The 18293-nt window shown below is 38.5% G+C and overlaps 1 protein-coding gene across 2 annotated transcripts in view; it reads right to left on the bottom strand.

Annotated features, from left to right (window-relative positions):
• Positions 1-18293, bottom strand: part of METTL15 (methyltransferase like 15) — a 220816-nt gene that overhangs the window by 26221 nt on the left and 176302 nt on the right. For both annotated transcript variants that reach the window (XM_010831792.1, XM_010831791.1), the window contains one exon: positions 13087-13265. In XM_010831792.1, the coding sequence (XP_010830094.1) occupies positions 13087-13265 (179 nt within the window). The remainder of the gene's footprint in view (positions 1-13086; positions 13266-18293) is intronic.

Below are 18293 nucleotides of genomic sequence, written 5' to 3'. Positions count from 1 at the left end.
CACAACTGGGTATTGTTTTCACTTTGGCTCCATCCCTTCATTCTTTCTGGAGTTATTTCTCCACTGATCTCCAGTAGCATATTGGCCACCTAACGACCTGGGGAGTTCCTCTTTCAGTATCCAATCATTTTGCCTTTTCATACTGTTCTTGGGGTTCTCAAGGCAAGAATACTGAAGTGGTTTGCCATTCCCTTCTCCAGTGGACCACATTCTGTCAGACCTCTCCACCATGACCTGCCCGTCTTGGGTGGCCCCACAGGGCATGGCTTAGTTTCATTGAGTTAGACAAGGCTGTGATCCTAGTGTGATTAGATTGACCAGTTTTCTGTGATTATGATTTTAGTGTGTCTGCCCTCTGATCCCTTCTTGCAACACCCACCATCTTATTTGGGTTTCTCTTACCTTGGATGTGGGGTATCTCTTCCCAATACCTCTCTTCCAAAGTAAGGAGCAGCAGCTGTGCTTTGCCGGAGCAGCCAGGAAGAGATTTTCAGATTAAGAAACATCAATTCAGAGAAGGTAATAAATGCCCAAATTTACAAATTTAGATGACAGAGTCACTTCAAATCTACCTGACTGAATAGTTCCTGCCTCCTCTAACCCACTCATTTATCCTTTAAACCAGTTCCCAGAAGATGAGTGCTGAGGCTGCTCTGGAAACTTAGATACGGTTACTCTACATTCAAAGAGTTCAGGCAGGTTATGAGGAAGACAGAGTGTAATGAAGTAAATGCTCATGTGGCAAGTAAGCAACCTCAGGAGGACAGTAAAAAGAAAAGTTCCGAAAGGATCCAAAATAATGTCTAGTCTTGAAAGAAGCAGACAATTTTTTTTTCTGTTTTTGAGTGGAAGGAGAAATGAGGAACAACATATCTTGCAGAGAAAGATCACATACAAAAGGAGAAAAGTGTGAAAGCATAAAGTGAGTTCTAGGACCATGAATGGTAAGCAATTTGGTGTAGACATAGAGTGCATTGGGTGTGGGATGGAGGGGGAGGCAGAGTGGAGAAGGTGGTGAAGAAATTACTTAAAAAAAAAAACAGGCAGAAGCCAGATCACGAAGAGACTTGTTTTTCATGTTAGGAGTTTAGGTTCTGTCCTACAGATAATAGGGAACCTACTAAGGATTTTAAGGAGATGTGTGATAGTAGGAGATTTGTATTTTATAAATATAATTCTGGTAGAGGTTGGGATGGTGGGGACTGGAGACACAGAAGGTATAGATTCCAGTTAGAAGACTATGGTGAATATTCTGGCAAAGATAATAAAGGCATATAATAAAGCAGCAACAGTGGAAATTGGGGTAGAAAGGAACATAATGATTTTAGGAGGCAGAATTTAGAAGTTTTAGTGATACACCATTTCTCTTCAAATTAAGGTTGATTTGAAGGTTCTGATTTGGGCTTTTGAGTAAATGTGATTAGGTGCATTAGAAACAGAAAAAGGGCATGGTCAGTGTAAGCAAGATGAGATTGGAAAGCTGAACTTCATATGCTTGTGGGGTAAATAGTTGATATGTTCAGACAGTAGTGACAAATATGGGTCTAGAGTTCAGAAGAGATTTGAGCTGTACATGGGCATATGGATGATGTCAGGTCTGTAGAAATGGATGGGTTTGTCCAGCATTACACGTGCAGTGAGAAAAGAATGAAGGATTGAACTCCTAGCAAACAACAGCATTTAAGGCACAAGGAAAGGAAGAAAAATTAGTACTGAAAGACTCATGGAGAATTATTTGCTCAGATGTCAATATCCCACAGGGCTTCCCTTGATGGCTCAGATTGTAAAGAATCTGCCTGTGATGAGAAGAGCTGGGTTCAATCCCAGGGTTGGGAAGATCCCCTGGAGAAAGGCATTGTTACCCACTCCAGTATTCTTGCCTGAAGAATTCCACAGACAGAGGAGCCTGGCAGGCTACAGTTCATGGGGTCACAAAGAGCTGGACACGACTGAGAGAGAGACTTTTACTTCAGTTTATATCTTTTAAAAAATTACCAAAAGAAAAGGGAAATCATCAAAAGGAAAGAATAAAAAAATACTAGAATTAAAAAAGCAGTGCTTATCCTAGTCTATTCACATTCTAGTGTTTTAGCAGCAAAGGTTAGTCAACCACCAGAGCGGTATAGCTAACAGACAGACTAAACTGACGCTTGCAGTTATTGAGATTATGCTATAAAATGTCACAAAGAGATAGGGCAATGAGAATTAAACTTACTAATAGAACACAAATCGTGATATGAAACATGAAATTAAAAACAAACAAACAAAAAACTGGGACTGAGTGAAGCAACACCCCAGAGAGGAGAAGAGAAAATACTAGTGATGGAGAAGGATACAGCAGGGCCTCAGGGCCTTTGTTATTGCTTAGTTTCTTTGTCTTGAGAATGCTTCTCCTAGAATTGTCACTTGGCTGCTTATTCTTTTAGATTTGTGTAAAGGCTACTTCTTCAGGGAAGCCTTCCTAAAACCCCTAACCAGGCTAGGGCCCCCTACTGTACTCTCCGTAAGCCTTGTGTGTGTTAAGTCGCTTCAGTCTTTGCGACTCTATTGACTTGAGTCTTCTTGGCTCCTCTAGCATGGGATTCTCCAGGCAAGAATCCTGGAGTGGGTTGCCATGCCATCCTCCAGGGGATCTTCCCGACTCAGGGATCAAACCTGTGACTCTTAAGTCTCCTGCATTGGCAGACAGGTTCTTTACCACTAGCACCAACTGCACACTTTGTACAATTATACTAAACCATGTAGTTTAACACTAAACCCTATCTGTTTTCTTCATAACACTTATACAATTTATAATTATTTGTTTATTTGCATCATTATTTGCTTAATACCTATTTCTCTAAGGCCTAGAAAGATTAAACAACTTGGCAAAGTTATACAACTGTTAAATAGCAAAACCCAGGGTTGAATGTAGTTCTGATTTGAAAGCCTGCATTCTCCAGTCACGCCACACTGTTATGAAGAAGTTAAAAGATGAACAAGCTGCTATAGTAGTTTAAATCAAAGACCAAGTTGGGCGATCAAGGATGGAATCATGAAAAATATAAAGCATCATTTAAGTTGGGCTTTAATGGTAGACAGGTTTTAAACCAGTGGAGATGGAAGGAGAACTTTTTATTTTTTGGAGAAAAAAACCATGTTTGGAGGAAAAAGGACAGAACATTTAGGCAGGAATACATAGGATAATTAGAGAGGTGTGAAAAGAATGTTCTAGACTACAGAATGGACCCAAATATATCAAGCTTGGGAGTTTGGGATTAAACACGTGAGCAAAGGATAGCCACTGAAAGTTTTTGAACAAGTAAATGACATGATTAGTAAAGCCGTGATGTCCTAGGGGGTTGACTGGATGTTAAAGAATGGGACAAAATCCACTAAAATAAAAAACAATTATTAAAAGGAAATGTATGAATCACAGGGGGCTTCCCTGGTAGCTCAGACAGTAAAGCATCTGCCTGCAAAGCGGGAAACGTGAGTTCAATCCCTGGGTTGGGAAGATCCCCTGGAGAAGGAAATGGCAACCCACTTCAGTACTCTTGCCTGGAAAATTCCATGGACTGAGGAGCCTGGTAGGCTACAGTCCATGGGGTCGCAAAGAGTAGGACACGACTGAGCGACTTCACACTCACTCACTCACTCACACTCATGAATCACAGGAAGTCAGCTGTAGGGAATAGCAGTAGACCTTAAGAGAACTGAAAAGCTTACAGACAAGCATTCTTTCCACCCATTTGTACATGGATTTGTGTGTGTATATCTCTGAACATCTCCATTTTCTGGATGTCTATTATTTCTGCAATTAATTTTCTTCACTCTGTTCTTGATTCCCAATTCTCCTAATTACGGCTTTCACCTTGTTCTTGATTGAAAGAGATGCAAATCTGGCCCTAATTCTTCATTCCCAATACCATATAATTATAGATTCTGGTCTTCATGGTTCAAAATTTGAGAGACGTATCTAATTTACATGACTCTTTATAATCAGTTGCTTCAAGGGTAATCAATGAACATGGCTACACAGGTTTTACCCTTCTGTTATCAGGTATTGGGAGTTGGTAGGGACCTATGCAATTGCAAGGAAAGAGGATGTAGGCTGGATGGACACTCCAAAATATGTGTAAGATGGATTTGAGTGAGGAAAATAAATGCTGGTAGATCTTTAAGGAGGTTATTGTAATAATCTAAATAAGGGATAAACAGTGGTCCTGATAGGTATGGAAAAGGAGAGAAGTCAATCACCAGTGAGGATCAGGACAGAATTTTAAAACTGATCAAATTGGGGGGAGGAAACTTAGAAATAATTCAAAGGTATTTCTGAAGTATCCACACTGTGGGCTAGGAAAATGTCTGTTATAGTTTCATAACACATTAGGGATTGTGGGGGAGGTCTAATACACCCATCTTTTGTAAGAAAATAAAACAGACCAGAGTGAAAATTGACTTGTCTTGAATAGCAGCCAATTAGTGACAGACTGACAGCCATCTATGGGGTCGCACAGAGTCGGACACAACTGAAGTGACTTAGCAGCAGCAGCAGTGTGACAGAGTAAGGAATTAAGAATCAGGAAAATTGAGACTTGGGCAGTAGGTGGTAATAAAAATTGGACCTTGGTGGGGTGGGGTGGTATCCCAAGATTCCCAAGGAAATGGATAAAAGCAATATTCCATGTGAAGAGTTAAAGATGCAAAATGAAAGATACCTATGGTAGTGAAGTAAAGATGAAAGAGTAAGAAAATTGGGCCCAGAATGATAAAAGATGAAGTAGAAGCTGGTCAGGACTAAGTAAGGCTAGCCACAGTTAGCTAGGTATAGAACTTGAAAGAAATCAAATTAGCCAGGAACCAAGAACAGTCTGGCTCAGTACGTAAAGAATCCACCTGCAATGCAGGAGACTGCCTGCAATGGGCTGGGAAGATCCTCTGGAGAAGGAAATGGCAACCCACTCCAGTATTCTTGCCTAGGAAATCCCATAGACAGATGGGATTTAGCCTGCCTATATACAGCCTGGCTGGCAGGCTTCAGTCCATGGGATCCAAGAGTTGGACATGACTTAGACATGACTTAATTTTCACTTGCAAAAGTATACAGAGTATAAAACAGCAAGAAATGGAGTAATGATGTAAAAGGACACATTTCCCTTCTCTCATACCCTAGAAGCAGTCTAAAATTCTGCCATAATCAGGAAAACCATGAGGACTTGGTTATTCTAAATAAAGAATCTGACTTAATTCAAGGTCACATTTAGGATAGAAGATCTCAAGATAATGAAGAATTCCAGGGATTATAAGTGTGCTGGGTCCTGGGATAGGACCATGAGTTGTCCGTTTTCTATTCCTCACAGCTCCCTGAAATCTTACCTGCTTCATTTATTTATTGATTTTTTTTTCATTTCTGTAATTAATAAGTTTCTACTGTGTGACAGGGTCTTTTCTATAAATAGCCATCACTCTCCCTCTTAAAAGGTTCAATTCAAAGGTCTCTTTGTCTGTAACTTCTACCCAAACCCTCTAAAAGCACATTAAAATCAGTTGCTCCCTTCTCTGTATTTCTATATCCTTTTGTTTTTGACTCTGTTATCCATATCATTTATTACAGGGTGACAGAGTGAGTTGCTTATATGACTATTTCCTATATGAGTATATGAGATCCTGGAAGATTGAGCTATCAGTGTTCTCCACTGAAAATTCATGCTGTGCCCTATCATGAGAAAGGGATTTAGAGTAGTGTTGTACATAAGAGTACAGGGTCTAGAGTGAAATTGTCTGTGTGCCTGTGCTCAGCCACGTCCGACTCTTAGTGACCCCATGGACTGTAGCACACCAGGCTCCTCTCTCTATGGGATGTTTTAGGCAAGAATACTGGAGTAGTTTTCTATTTCTTCCTCCAGAGAATCTTCCCAACCCAGGGATAGAACCTTCATCTTTCTACATCTCTTGCACTGGCAGATGGGTTCTTTACTGCTAGAGCTACCTGGGAAGCCTCCAGAGAGAGATTACTAGCTTTCAATTCCAGCTCCACTTAACAAGAGACAACCTATCTAGCCTCTTTGTGTTTTTAGTTCCTCATCTGTAAAATGGGGATAAAAATAGTACTTGCCTTATAGGTAGTCATGAGGACTGAGTTAAAAACCGAAAATAATTTAGTGCCTAGTATTAGTTCAAAAAGTGTTAGCTAGCATTATTATTGGAGAAGGCAATGGCACCCAACTCCAGTACTCTTGCCTGGAGAATCCCATGGATGGAGTCTGGTAGGCTGCAGTCCATGGGGTCGCGAAGAGTCAGACATGACTGAGCAACTTCACTTTCATGCACTGGAGAAGGAAATGGCAACCCACTCCAGTGTTCTTGCCTGGAGGATCCCAGGGACGGCGGAGCCTGGTGGGCTGCCATCTATGGGGTTGCACAGAGCTGGACAAGACTCAAGCGACTTAGCAGCAGCAGCAGCAGCAGCATTATTAAATTAGGATTAGGCCACAGTCACTTGGGATTAGCATTTCCTACATCCTATTTGGTACTTCAAACTGAGCATAACCAGATTTTTTAGAAGGAAGATTTTCAGGTTTCCCTTTCTTTTTTTTTTCTTCCCACATTTCATTTCATTCTCTTCTGAGTTGAACTTCTTGTACAGAATGTCTCTGGGAAAGATTACTTATTAAAATAAGAAATAAGTTTACTTATGAAATGTCATTTGATAATTTAGCTGGCATGAAGTTACCATAACAATACACACAGGGTATAACAGATTGAACTCAAGAAATTTAAAATGACAGAAGAATAAATGCATTATCATAGGCAGCAGCAAAGACAACTATGACTCAATGGCAAACCATCCAAATTCGACTGTAGGTTTGACCATACCATTTTTTACTATCATCATAATTGAACTCTTGGACATCTTTGTTTATTTCTTATTATGGCAACATTACTAAAAAGAGTGCTTTTTGGGAAAGAAGGAGGAAGCAACATGTAGGCTATTAAAACAACAAAGGAATGGCAAACCAGTCTGATTAGCTTCATCAGGAAACAGTTTATATTCCACTAAAATTTGATGGTGATGCGTTTCTTAATGAATGCTTTATTTTTTACTTTTAAAATTTCTCTCTGAATTAACAAAATTTTGCTGGGAAAAGGTAGTGATTTCAAAGGCAAGTTGAGGCCTAAGCCACCAATGCTACTGTGGAAAAATATACCTTACATGTACCAATGGAAAAAAGAATGACTATTCTTTATAAAACTCATATACCTTCTCATGTAACCTCTAAAGAAAAAATAGCTTGGAATCACACTGTGATTTGCCTGTGGACAGGAATTCCAGGGTAGAAGACCACACTCAGGGTTCTAACTAGTGCACTTATTTGCTCTCTGGATCATCCAAGTACTGGACAAAGAGAATAAAATGCTTAAAAGTGTATTTACACTTTAAAATTCACAGTGAGGTGAAGTGAAGTCTCTCAGTCGTGTCCGACTCTTTGTGACCCCATGGACTGTAGCCTACAAAGCTCCTCTGTCCATGGAATTTTCCAGGCAAGAGTACTGGAGTGGGTTGCCATTTCCTTCTCCAGGGGATCTTCCCAACCCAGGGATCAAACCCAGGTCTCCCACATTACAGGCAGACGCTTTACTGTCTGAGCCACAGAGAACTTTCCAAATATGATCTCCTTTATTGGTCATATTAGGAATTAGCTATCCCTCTCTTCCAGACAAGAAAATAAGTATCAGATAAGATAAGTGACTTATTTAAGTTCACAAATCTAATAAACTGCAGAAACAGAAATAGAACTTGAGGATTTTTGATGCCATGTCCTAGGGAGTCTCACCTATCCCTGAAGCTGCTTTAACTGATACTGAGGACTTTGATGCTTAGGTTCCCTGCTCTTCAAACTGAAGGGCAGAGTACAATTGATTCTCAGTAATAGCTAACAATTTATAATTGTTTTTCCTGAATTTTTGTTTTACTTTGGCCGAGAATGTACACATCTTTTTATTGATTTATTTGTTCAACAAGCAATCATTAAGCTCTGGCCATGTACCCAGTACACGAGTCAGAATAAAGGTTACATCATAGAGTTAGCCAGGGAATAATGTCTATATGTTTAATCAACAAGGATTAGACATATCTAAGAAGCTTCTTCCCACCCCCCTTTTCCCATTGAAAATTGATAGTATAAGCCTTCTGTCAATGTTTGATAATCAATGCATTAATTATACATTTTGTGAATTTGAATCCAAATCCCAATGACCTGAAAAGTGATCAGTATATTTCTCTGATTTTTGCATGAGCTTGGAAACTCCAAGTGAACTTCAATATTCATTAAAGTAAAATATGATTAATAGGATTAACATTGGCTAAACAAAAATAAAGATGATCATAAATATTATTCACTTTCACCATAAATATTATTTACTTCCATTTCAAGATGAGAAAGATGCAGCGTAGAACTGTTCAAGTTTACACAGAAAGCAAGTTGTAGAACCAAGGACTTGAACTAAGATCTTTACATTAAACTAAATTTAATAGTTAAGATTAAATGGTCATTTTTTTCCCCTTTGATGTATCCAGAGAATTGAAAGAGAAATGGAATTAAGAATAGCTCTGTATGAAATATGAGCAGTTTATTGAGGAAAATAATCAGACTTTTTTTTTAATTCAGAGATATCCAGAGCCAAAATCATTTTTAAGCCTACACAAATCGAATATACATTAATCTGCAAAATCTAGGCCATGGCCATTTTGTCAAAATTAAATGCATAAATCTTTTTCCTGAAGAGCTTGAGTAATTTTATATGTACCATTTCTCATCTTTAAAGATTCTTAATTAGTAAAACTATTGTATGAGTATTTTTTTTTTCAGAGTATCCCAAGGAGGGCAATGTGTATTTTCTAATTTACCTGAGTATTTTAGTATTAATGTTAGACCGTTTTGGTATGGGAGATTCATTTTTTTCATTTCAACATATAATGCACATAAAATTTTTTGAGATGTTAAATTCTTTATTCAAACTAAGCCCCCAAATTTGTGTGTATTTTGCATATAGGACACTTCTCAAATTAGAGCAACCACATTTCAAGAGCTCGACAGACATATGTGGCTAGTGGCAACTATATTAGACAGTATAAGTCCAGGGGAAAAGATAAATAGTAAGCAAGAGACAAGAACAGCACAAACGCTACGACAAGGTAATGCAGTGCTATGGGAGCAAAAAGGAGAGAATCTCAACTAATTTGTGTAGGACTGGAAAAAAATTCCTAAAGGAAGTGACATTTCAACTAAGCTCAAAAGGAAGAGCTGACATTAGCCACAGGAAAGGGTAGGTGTAGGGAACTTTAGTGGAGGGAACAACTGTATATGTGTTATTTACATGAAAATTCCTGGCTACGAGTTTTAAATAGTGTGTATAATCAGTGAAGTCCTTCAGGTTGTTTTTGGAATTATCTTACAAATTACTGACTTGGTAATTTACAAAGTAATTCATGGTAGTTTTAAGTGTTCTGCCCAACTGAAAGCCCCAAATCTGTCTTCTGGAACTCCCATGATTGGGAAAATACTCAAACTGTAGTTATTTGTACTACCAATGGCACTAGGCTTCAGGTTTTATAAATACAGCTTAATCACTTGAATTATTATATAATTCCACTAAGTATATTGTGTTTAGAAGAGTGGTGGACTTTCTTGTTGTGATAGATTATTAGTTTTTTGAAAGCAAAGGAAGCAATTTAAATGTTCATCCATATATGGGTTTTACTATGTGTCAGGAACACTGGCATATTTCCCAAAGTGCTTGATAATATTGAACATATTTAGCATGAATTTATGAAGAATCAGAAAAGACATTCAAATATAATCCTGCACATTATAGCCTGATAAAATACAGGTTTGTTAAATAAAGATATTGCTTAGGAACTGTGTACTAGGTTGAACAGTGTCCCCCAGAGTTCATGTCCACCAGAACCCTGTGAATGTGACTTTATTTGGAAATAAGAACTTTGCAGAGACAATCAAGATAAGATGAGTGTGTACTGGATTAGGGTAGGCCCTGTATCAAACATGACTGATGTCCTTATAATAAAGGAAAGTTGGACACAAAGACAGATGCACAAGAACACCATGTGATGATGGTGTGGCCTATAGATTTAGTGATGCATCTACAAGCCAAGGATCACCAAGGACTGTTGGCAACTCCCAGAAACTAGGAAGAGTCAAGGAAACATTCTTCCCCAGAGCTCTGCTGATACTTTGGCTTTGGACTTCTGCCTTCCAGGACTGTGAAAGAATAACTTTGTTGTTTTAAGCCATGTAGTGTGTGGTGCTTTGTTATAGCAGCACTATGAAACTAATACGGGAAACTTCTTGGGCTCTCCATTGCTTCCTGTATTTCCTTTATGAAGCAGCTCTCTTAAGGGACTTCTGTTTAAAGGACTTCACAGATTAATCCCTTTCTCTACTAAACAAATTGCATTCTACTCTCCAGTGTTCCATATAGTCCTGCTCCCACCAAAAGAACCATAGAACTGTTTGCTTACAGCCCAGGACACTTACTATTGTTAATACATAATTTAATGAAATATCACATGAATGGGTAAAATACGAATACAAAAGGAAACACAGCTGCTGTTTCCATGGATACTAAGTTGGAGACTTTGGAAACTTTTCTCTTATAAAGGTAAGTCATGTACAAATGCAATCAAATTAGATGTGGGTGAGGTAATTATTAAGACAAAAATAATGAAAATCAAGAAAATGTGCTCATTCAGATTGCTTTGGCAGTCTCTTTAAATTCTTATTTAATTTTAATAAAAGCAAAATTAGAGCTTATAGAATATATGCCACAGGTGTGGTTATGTAAGGTATGGTTTATGTAACACACACACACACACACACACACACACACACACATATATATATTCTATAATTCTCCACTTGAATCAACTTTTTCTATGAGCCACACAATCATAACTTAAAATTACAATAAATAAGAGTGTTACAACTATAAGTACAAGTTTCTAATACCATGTTTTTATTCTATCACTTATTAGCCTGTTAGTTTCATGAAATAGAAGCTTTCTGATTTGCTTCTCATTCTACTTTTAGTATTTAGTAAAATACCTGGAATATAGCAGCCTCTCCCAAAATATTTTTTGAATAAATAAGCACAAAATGGAAAACAATTTTTTCTGTTTTTCCCTTCTCCAAAGAATTATATCATCATCAGTAAAGTTGTATTATATGGGCTGATTTGGGCCATAAAAATGGATTATAAAGCACTCAAGTTTTCAATGGCATTTACCTAACATGGGGATTTACCTACACATACATGAAAATTCTCATGTTTATATCATTTGTCTTGGCCAAAATAAGCTTTTCACAACACGATTTTTCTGAAAACACTTAAATTGTTCCTATTCTACAACTTCATATAATTTCTATTGAATACCATACTGTTATTTTCCCAAATTCATAGATTAGAGTTCTGAGACAGAAAAGCTAGCTTAATTTCTTAAAGGCAGATTCTCAATGATGCCTCAAATACATGACTTTTCAAATTCTAGATCTGATGTTGTCACTGATTAAGTTGTACCACTGAGGATACTGCTCACCATCCCTTGACTTGGTTTCTTCAATTATCAGATAAGGTTCTTTGACTGGATGATCTCTAGGATGCCCTCTAACCCTGAGTCCTTGTTTTTCAGCACCGAAAGTTTTGGATTTTCTTATTAATAAAAAATAATGCGACTTCTCACTGCTCTTCTTTCCAAAATGGAAGACAGAGAACACAGCTAGTCAATGACAGAAACGATAAGGTGGAGATAGATGTGTTAGTGCGTATGGAGTAGGAAGAAGGGAAGGGACAGAAGACAGGGTGAATTGATGTCAATCTGCTGGTATAAATGCTTTGGGGGAGAAAATCATGGAATATTTTATGCTCACATAACTGCAAGAATTTACCCTTACTTGTTACAGGAATTTCAATAGTAAGAGGAAAGGGCCTTGAGGTATATAGCAAAAAATTAAAGACTTGGTCCACTCTTCATATTTTATGATTAGTAGCTAAGTAGAACATAGTCTTATTAACTTATGTTATAGAGCAATGGCTACAGGATCTCTAAATCTTGATCTTAGTGAATTTATATTGTTTTATTCCTTGAACTATGAATAATATTAAGATAGAGGCAACTACAACTAGGTTCTTTTTACAAGCTACATAAGTATTCCCTTTTTTCCTTCTTTGGCTACTTAAAGTAACTTACTAAGAACTTTTGAAAAAAATCTTATTACCTTTGGTAAATGAAAATGATGTAGGATTTCAGATGGTCTAACAAGATGAAGAATTTACCACTGGAATTCTGTTAAATAACTGCAGGAGTTGTATTTTTGTCTTAGAAAACTTTCATCATGGAACACAGCTGTGAAACAACTTTGGCTTCAAACAGAAAGGCTATAATAAAGCACCTCCTAGCTAGACTTAAGTTCAAGAGGTTTATAGTGGCGAAGAGCAGAAAAGATGAAATGTTTCAATAAGCCCCTCAGGCTGATTTAGTTAGCATTCACAAAGTAGAATAACCTATACATCACATACTCTTTGTTAGCTGGTTGTTTAGAATAGATGGATGAGTCACTGGATTTTATTTTAGCAGTTGGGCAATGCAATTCTCCTTTTGCCCAAAATATTAAAATGCAGAAATGTGAAACTAAGAGAGGTAATGTCAGATCTTATACAGGATGCTTATCAACTACTGTGATGGATCGAGAAATTCTTCCACTCCTGTCACTCCACATTTCACCTTGGTAGGCACAAATGATAAATCACCTCATGCAAAAAACAAAAAATTCTATTATTAAACTAATCAGCAAACTACAGTATATTTTAAAAAATTGTTTGTGGGAGAGAGGTGTTGGAGGGGAGAGGCTTGCAAAACCAAAAAAAGCTGGCATAAGAGAAGGATAGGCAAGATTCTACCCTGCATGATTTCAAGTACAGATAAATCCCTCTGGGACTTCAGGGGATTTATACATACACACACATACACGCATATATGTATATATATTTTTTCTTCTCTCAGACACTGTTTAGAATTAATGAGGGTACCTGCAACAATGCTGGCAAGCTGCTGGGTTCTGGTGATGGGGTAGAGGCCGCGTGCTTGAATGATTGCTGAAGCGATTTTCTTGGCGTGCTTCTCCTCTCCGTATGCTCTCAGGATGGACGCAAGTGCCTGTTGATCTAACGCGTTCACAACATCTGCTGCAGTGGGCATATCAGGGTACCTAGGCACAAGAAGGGTCAGTTAGTACACTGATGTCAGTTGTCATTGATAAGAGGTAAAATTTCACGGAATTGAGATCAAGTCAGGCATACACACATAGTCTAAGAGGGCTTCTGAAGCGTTTAAAGTCACAGACTGAAATCTTACACAAATGAAACAGATTTTTCATTTAAAATACCCATAATGATGGAAGTGGGACTGTGTGGGACATTCAATAAGGTCCAGGGCAGCAGAAAGTTAAAATACTTTATTAGCCTCTGGTTCAGAAAGAAGTTATTATTTCTTATGGAGATTTCTCCTAAACTAAAATAATGGAAAATATTTTAGATTTAGTTTGTTCAAATTTAAATTACTGCTTGAATTTTTTATTTCAGTACAGAAGCTAAAAGGCTTACTGATATTAAATGAGTCTATATCTCAGGAACTTAACTAAATGTAAGGATGTAAAGTAACCTACTACTTATAAGAGGGTACAAATTAAATTCAGAAAGTCTAAATAAGAAGATGCTGCTGGTCAGTTTCCCTCACAAAAACTAGAATGACCTTAACAGTAATACCATATATTACTTCAAAATGTTAACAATAGTGGCGTACACACTCATGACAAAAGTCACCATGGGGTAAAACCTGATAGTTAAACAACACTAAACAGGCCTATGTGGCAATTTCAGGTGGAGGAGATGAAGCAATTTGACCTCTGGTCAAATAGAATAAATTATAGTCACAAGAAATAATATTCACTTTGTCAGGTCATTCCAATATACTTTACTTTAGGGAAATGGGTCAAGGAATGATAAGTGTGAGCTGAGATCTTAATTATTAGAAAGACAGCTTTCTAATTATTAGAAAGAACTGTACTATTACGCAGCTAATAGTACAGTTCTTGCTCCTGTAGTTACTGTGTTAGATTGATTGTTGGTACCATACTGTAATGACTTTAATGAAGATATGGTAGCTTTAAGACCTGACTGTCAATCAGAATGGGGTTGTCAACAAACACCTGAATCCATAAATATAACACTGCAACAAACAAAAACACCAAAACAACACTAAGCCTTTCTAACACGTCTAGTGCCTCCAGAAAAAAACTTTATTGTTATCCTTGGCTTGTCCCCTATATCGCCATGACCGCCATCTCTTTCCTTCTCTGTGCGTGCATGTGTGTAACCTTATTTTCCAGATCCTATTATTCATTTTTTATGGCTGCCATGGTACCCCCAGATCAATGAACATCCTATAAGGTGGCCTATTTCCATCCAACATGCATTGCTCCTTCAATAATGGCTTTAAGGATACAGGTTTAATCTGTAGAGTCAGATCAACCTTGATTAGAATCACAACTGTGCTACTCATATTATGTATTTGTACCTATTGGAGCCTCAATTCAAACCTGTAAAACGAAAGTAACAATACTTATCCCACAGAATTGTTCAGAGAACTAAGGGTTCATGCACTTATAAAACAGACAGCATAGTGCCTGGCACAGAGAATCTCAATGAATGTCACTGTCCTTTCAGTTCAGTTCAGTCACTCAGTCATGTCCAACTCTTTGCAACCCCATGAATCGCAGCACGCCAGGCCTCCCTGTCCATCACCAACTCCCGGAGATTACTCAAACTCATGTCCATCGAGTCGGTGATGTCATTCAGCCATCTCATCCTGTCGTCCCCTTCTCTTCCTGCCCTCAATCCCTCCCAGCATCAGAGTCTTTTCCAATGAGTCAACTCTTTGCATGAGGTGGCCAAAGTACTGGAGTTTCAGCTTTAGCATCAGTCTTTCCAAAGAACACCCAGGATTGATCTCCTTTAGGATGGACTGGTTGGATCTCCTTGCAGTCCAGGGGACTCTCAAGAGTCTTCTCCAACACCACAGTTCAAAACCATCAATTCTTCAGCGCTCAGCTTTCTTCACAGTCCAACTCTCACATCCATACGTGACCACAGGAAAAACCATAGCCTTGATTAGACAGACTTTGTTGGCCAAGTAATGTCTCTGCTTTTGAATATGCTGGTTGGTCATAACTTTCCTTTCAAGGAGTAAGTGTCTTTTAATTTCATGGCTGCAATCACCATCTGCAGTGATTTTGGATCCCCCCAAAATAAAGTCTGACACTGTTTCCACTGCTTCCCAATCTATTTCCCATGAAGTGATGGGACCAGATGTCATGATCTTCGTTTTCTGAATGTTGAGCTTTAAGCCAACTTTTTCACTCTCCTCTTTCACTTTCATCAAGAGGCTTTTTAGTTCCTCTTCACTTTCTGCCATAAGGGTGGTGTCATCTGCATATCTGAGGTTATTGATATTTCTCCCGGCAATCTTGATGCCAGCTTGTGCTTCTTCCAGCCCAGCATTTCTCATGATGTACTCTGCATAGAAGTTAAATAAGCAGGGTGACAATATACAGCTGTGACATACTCCTTTTCCTATTTGGAACCAGTCTGCTGTTCCATGTCCAGTTCTAACATTGTTTCCTGACCTGCATATAGGTTTTTCAAGAGGCAGGTTAGGTAGTCTGGTATTCCCATCTCTTTCAGAATTTTCCACAGTTTATTGTGATCCACACAGTTAAAGGCTTTGGCATAGTCAATAAAGCAGAAATAGATGTTTTTATGGAACTCTTTTGCTTTTTCCATGATCCAGCGGATATTGGCAATTTGATCTCTGGTTCTTCTACCTTTTCTAAAACCAGCTTGAACATCTGGAAGTTCACGGTTCATGTATTGCTGAAGCCTGGCTTGGAGAATTCTGAGCATTACTTTACTAGCGTGTGAGATGAGTGCAATTGTGCGGTAGTTTGAGCATTCTTTGGCATTGACTTTCTTTGGGATTGGAATGAAAACTGACCTTTTCCAGTCCTGTGGCCACTGCTAACTTTTCCAAATTTGCTGGCATATTGAGTGCAGCACTGTCTTTTAGAGATTTTCTATTGCTAGATTTTCCAAATGTCATTCTTGGCCCAACCAAAAAATTCCTGTTAGATTTTTACCTAGCTGTTAATTCAACGGCCCAAACCACCAAGCATCAGAATGAATCTTCTTAGTGATGATAAATTTAGACTCACAGGGTATATCCAGTTCTACCATACAATATATGTCCAATTCTACTAGGAGAATCCTACGATTAGTATGGATGTACCTAGCAGTTTTTTTTTTTTCTTTAACCTTCTACTTTTGAATAAGAAAATTAAAAGAGCATTTTACTCAAATATAGTTCAGTGATTTTATTTTACTGTCATGATAACACTGAATAGTGGTGTAGAAGTTTCCAGAGGGCAAATGCTGCAAAAGGGAGAATATTCTGGAAAACTGACAGGCTGCTAGGAGGTTTCAGATGTTGTTGTTGTGTTGTGTAGTTGCTCTGTCCAACTCTTTTGAAACCCCGTGGACTGTAGCCCCCCAGGCTCCTCTGTCCATGGAATTTCCTAGCAAGAATAGTGGAGTGGGTTGCCATTTCCTCCAGGGGATCTTGCCAACCCAAGGATCAAAGTGAAAGATTGTTGCTATGAGCTGTGAGTGATGCCGGGATTCTTGGCCTCTAGAGGAGAGGAATTCGATCAGGGGCCAGTGAAGAGGCTTGATCGTTCAGAGCTTTTGTGTAATAAAATTTTATTAAAGTATAAAAGACACAGAATAAGCTTCTGACATACACATCAGAAGGGGGCAGAAACAGTGCCCCCTTCACAGTTTATAGCAAGAAGTGATAATACCTATTCAGTTCAGTTCAGTCACTCAGTAGTGTCCGATTCTTTGCAACCCCATGAATCGCAGCACGCCAGGCCTCCCTGTCCATCACCAACTCCTGGAGTTCACTCAAACTCATGTCCATCGAGTCGGTGATGCCAACCAGCCATCTCATCCTCTGGTGTCCCCTTCTCCTCCTGCCCCCAATCCCTCCCAGCATCAGGGTCTTTTCCGATGAGTCAACTCTTCGCATGAGGTGGCCCAAGTATTGGAGTTGAACTTCAGCATCAGTCCTTCCAATGAACAGCCAGGACTGATCTCCTTTAGGATGGACTGGTTGGATCTCCCTGCAGTCTAAGGGACTATCAAGAGTCTTCTCCAACACCACAGATATCAGCAAGCTGCTAACTAGAGAAAGGAAATACCTCAAAACTGAGAGTGGCACCAGGCCCCTCACCCACCACATGCATTTTGAGATCGTACTGGCACAAGGTGAGTCATCCTGGGTCACAAAACAATTGACATGAATCTTGAAAAAAGGCAGAATTCCAAGCAAATACATAGTTCATTACATAGCTTAAGAAAAATATTTCCATAAGAAAAATGCATTGGTTACTTCAAGGTTTGAGAAAAGTTAAGTTCAGGTGGAACCAGGTAATGGCAACACAGAAGTTTAAAAGAAACCTTTTAATTTTGTATAGAGAAGGGGGGAAAATGTCTGACACTTGTAGTTTGTTTCCTCCTGCTGCTTAAGAGAGAGAGAAAGAAAACATGCAGTCTATGACACTTGCAGTCTATTTCCTCCACTTGGGGACCCCTAGCCATCCTGCCTTTAAGCCTCTCAAAACCTGCGTCTTCTGCATTGCAGGTGGATCCTTTACTGTTGAGAATAGGCATTCAAATAGTAGAGAAGCTAAGATACAAAATCTTTCCCTCCAAATTGAAAGTTATGAGATCTTGTCATTCCTCCAGAGATCACCCACTTACAAATTACTACACTCAGGAGAGAAAAAAAATATTAATGTAAGTAGCAATCTATTCATTACCTTCTAGTGAAGAATGCAACTGACAGCAGAGCTAGACCCACAAGTCCTTGTAGCTCAGAACTTCTTTCTTCTACATAAGAACTTATTATAATCTGAAAGCTATTGCTGAATTTGGGATAGTATAGAATAAACTATGCTATAACATTCCAGTGTTAAATAGCAACAGGTTAGGAAAGCCTCTTGTATCCATCTTTAGCACAGGGAAATATCAGCTTTGCTTTCAGGATTTGTCTGGCCAGATTTATTGGCTTGGACTCCCTCTTCCCATAATACCACTTAGATTAGCATTAAACATATTTTCAT

The sequence above is a fragment of the Bison bison genome, unplaced genomic scaffold, assembly GCF_000754665.1.
Source record: "Bison bison bison isolate TAMUID 2011002044 unplaced genomic scaffold, Bison_UMD1.0 scf7180017864531, whole genome shotgun sequence".
Classification (NCBI taxonomy): Eukaryota; Metazoa; Chordata; class Mammalia; order Artiodactyla; family Bovidae; genus Bison; species Bison bison.
Note: the sequence above shows the minus strand (reverse complement) of the source record. Positions and strands in the feature narration are given on the sequence as shown.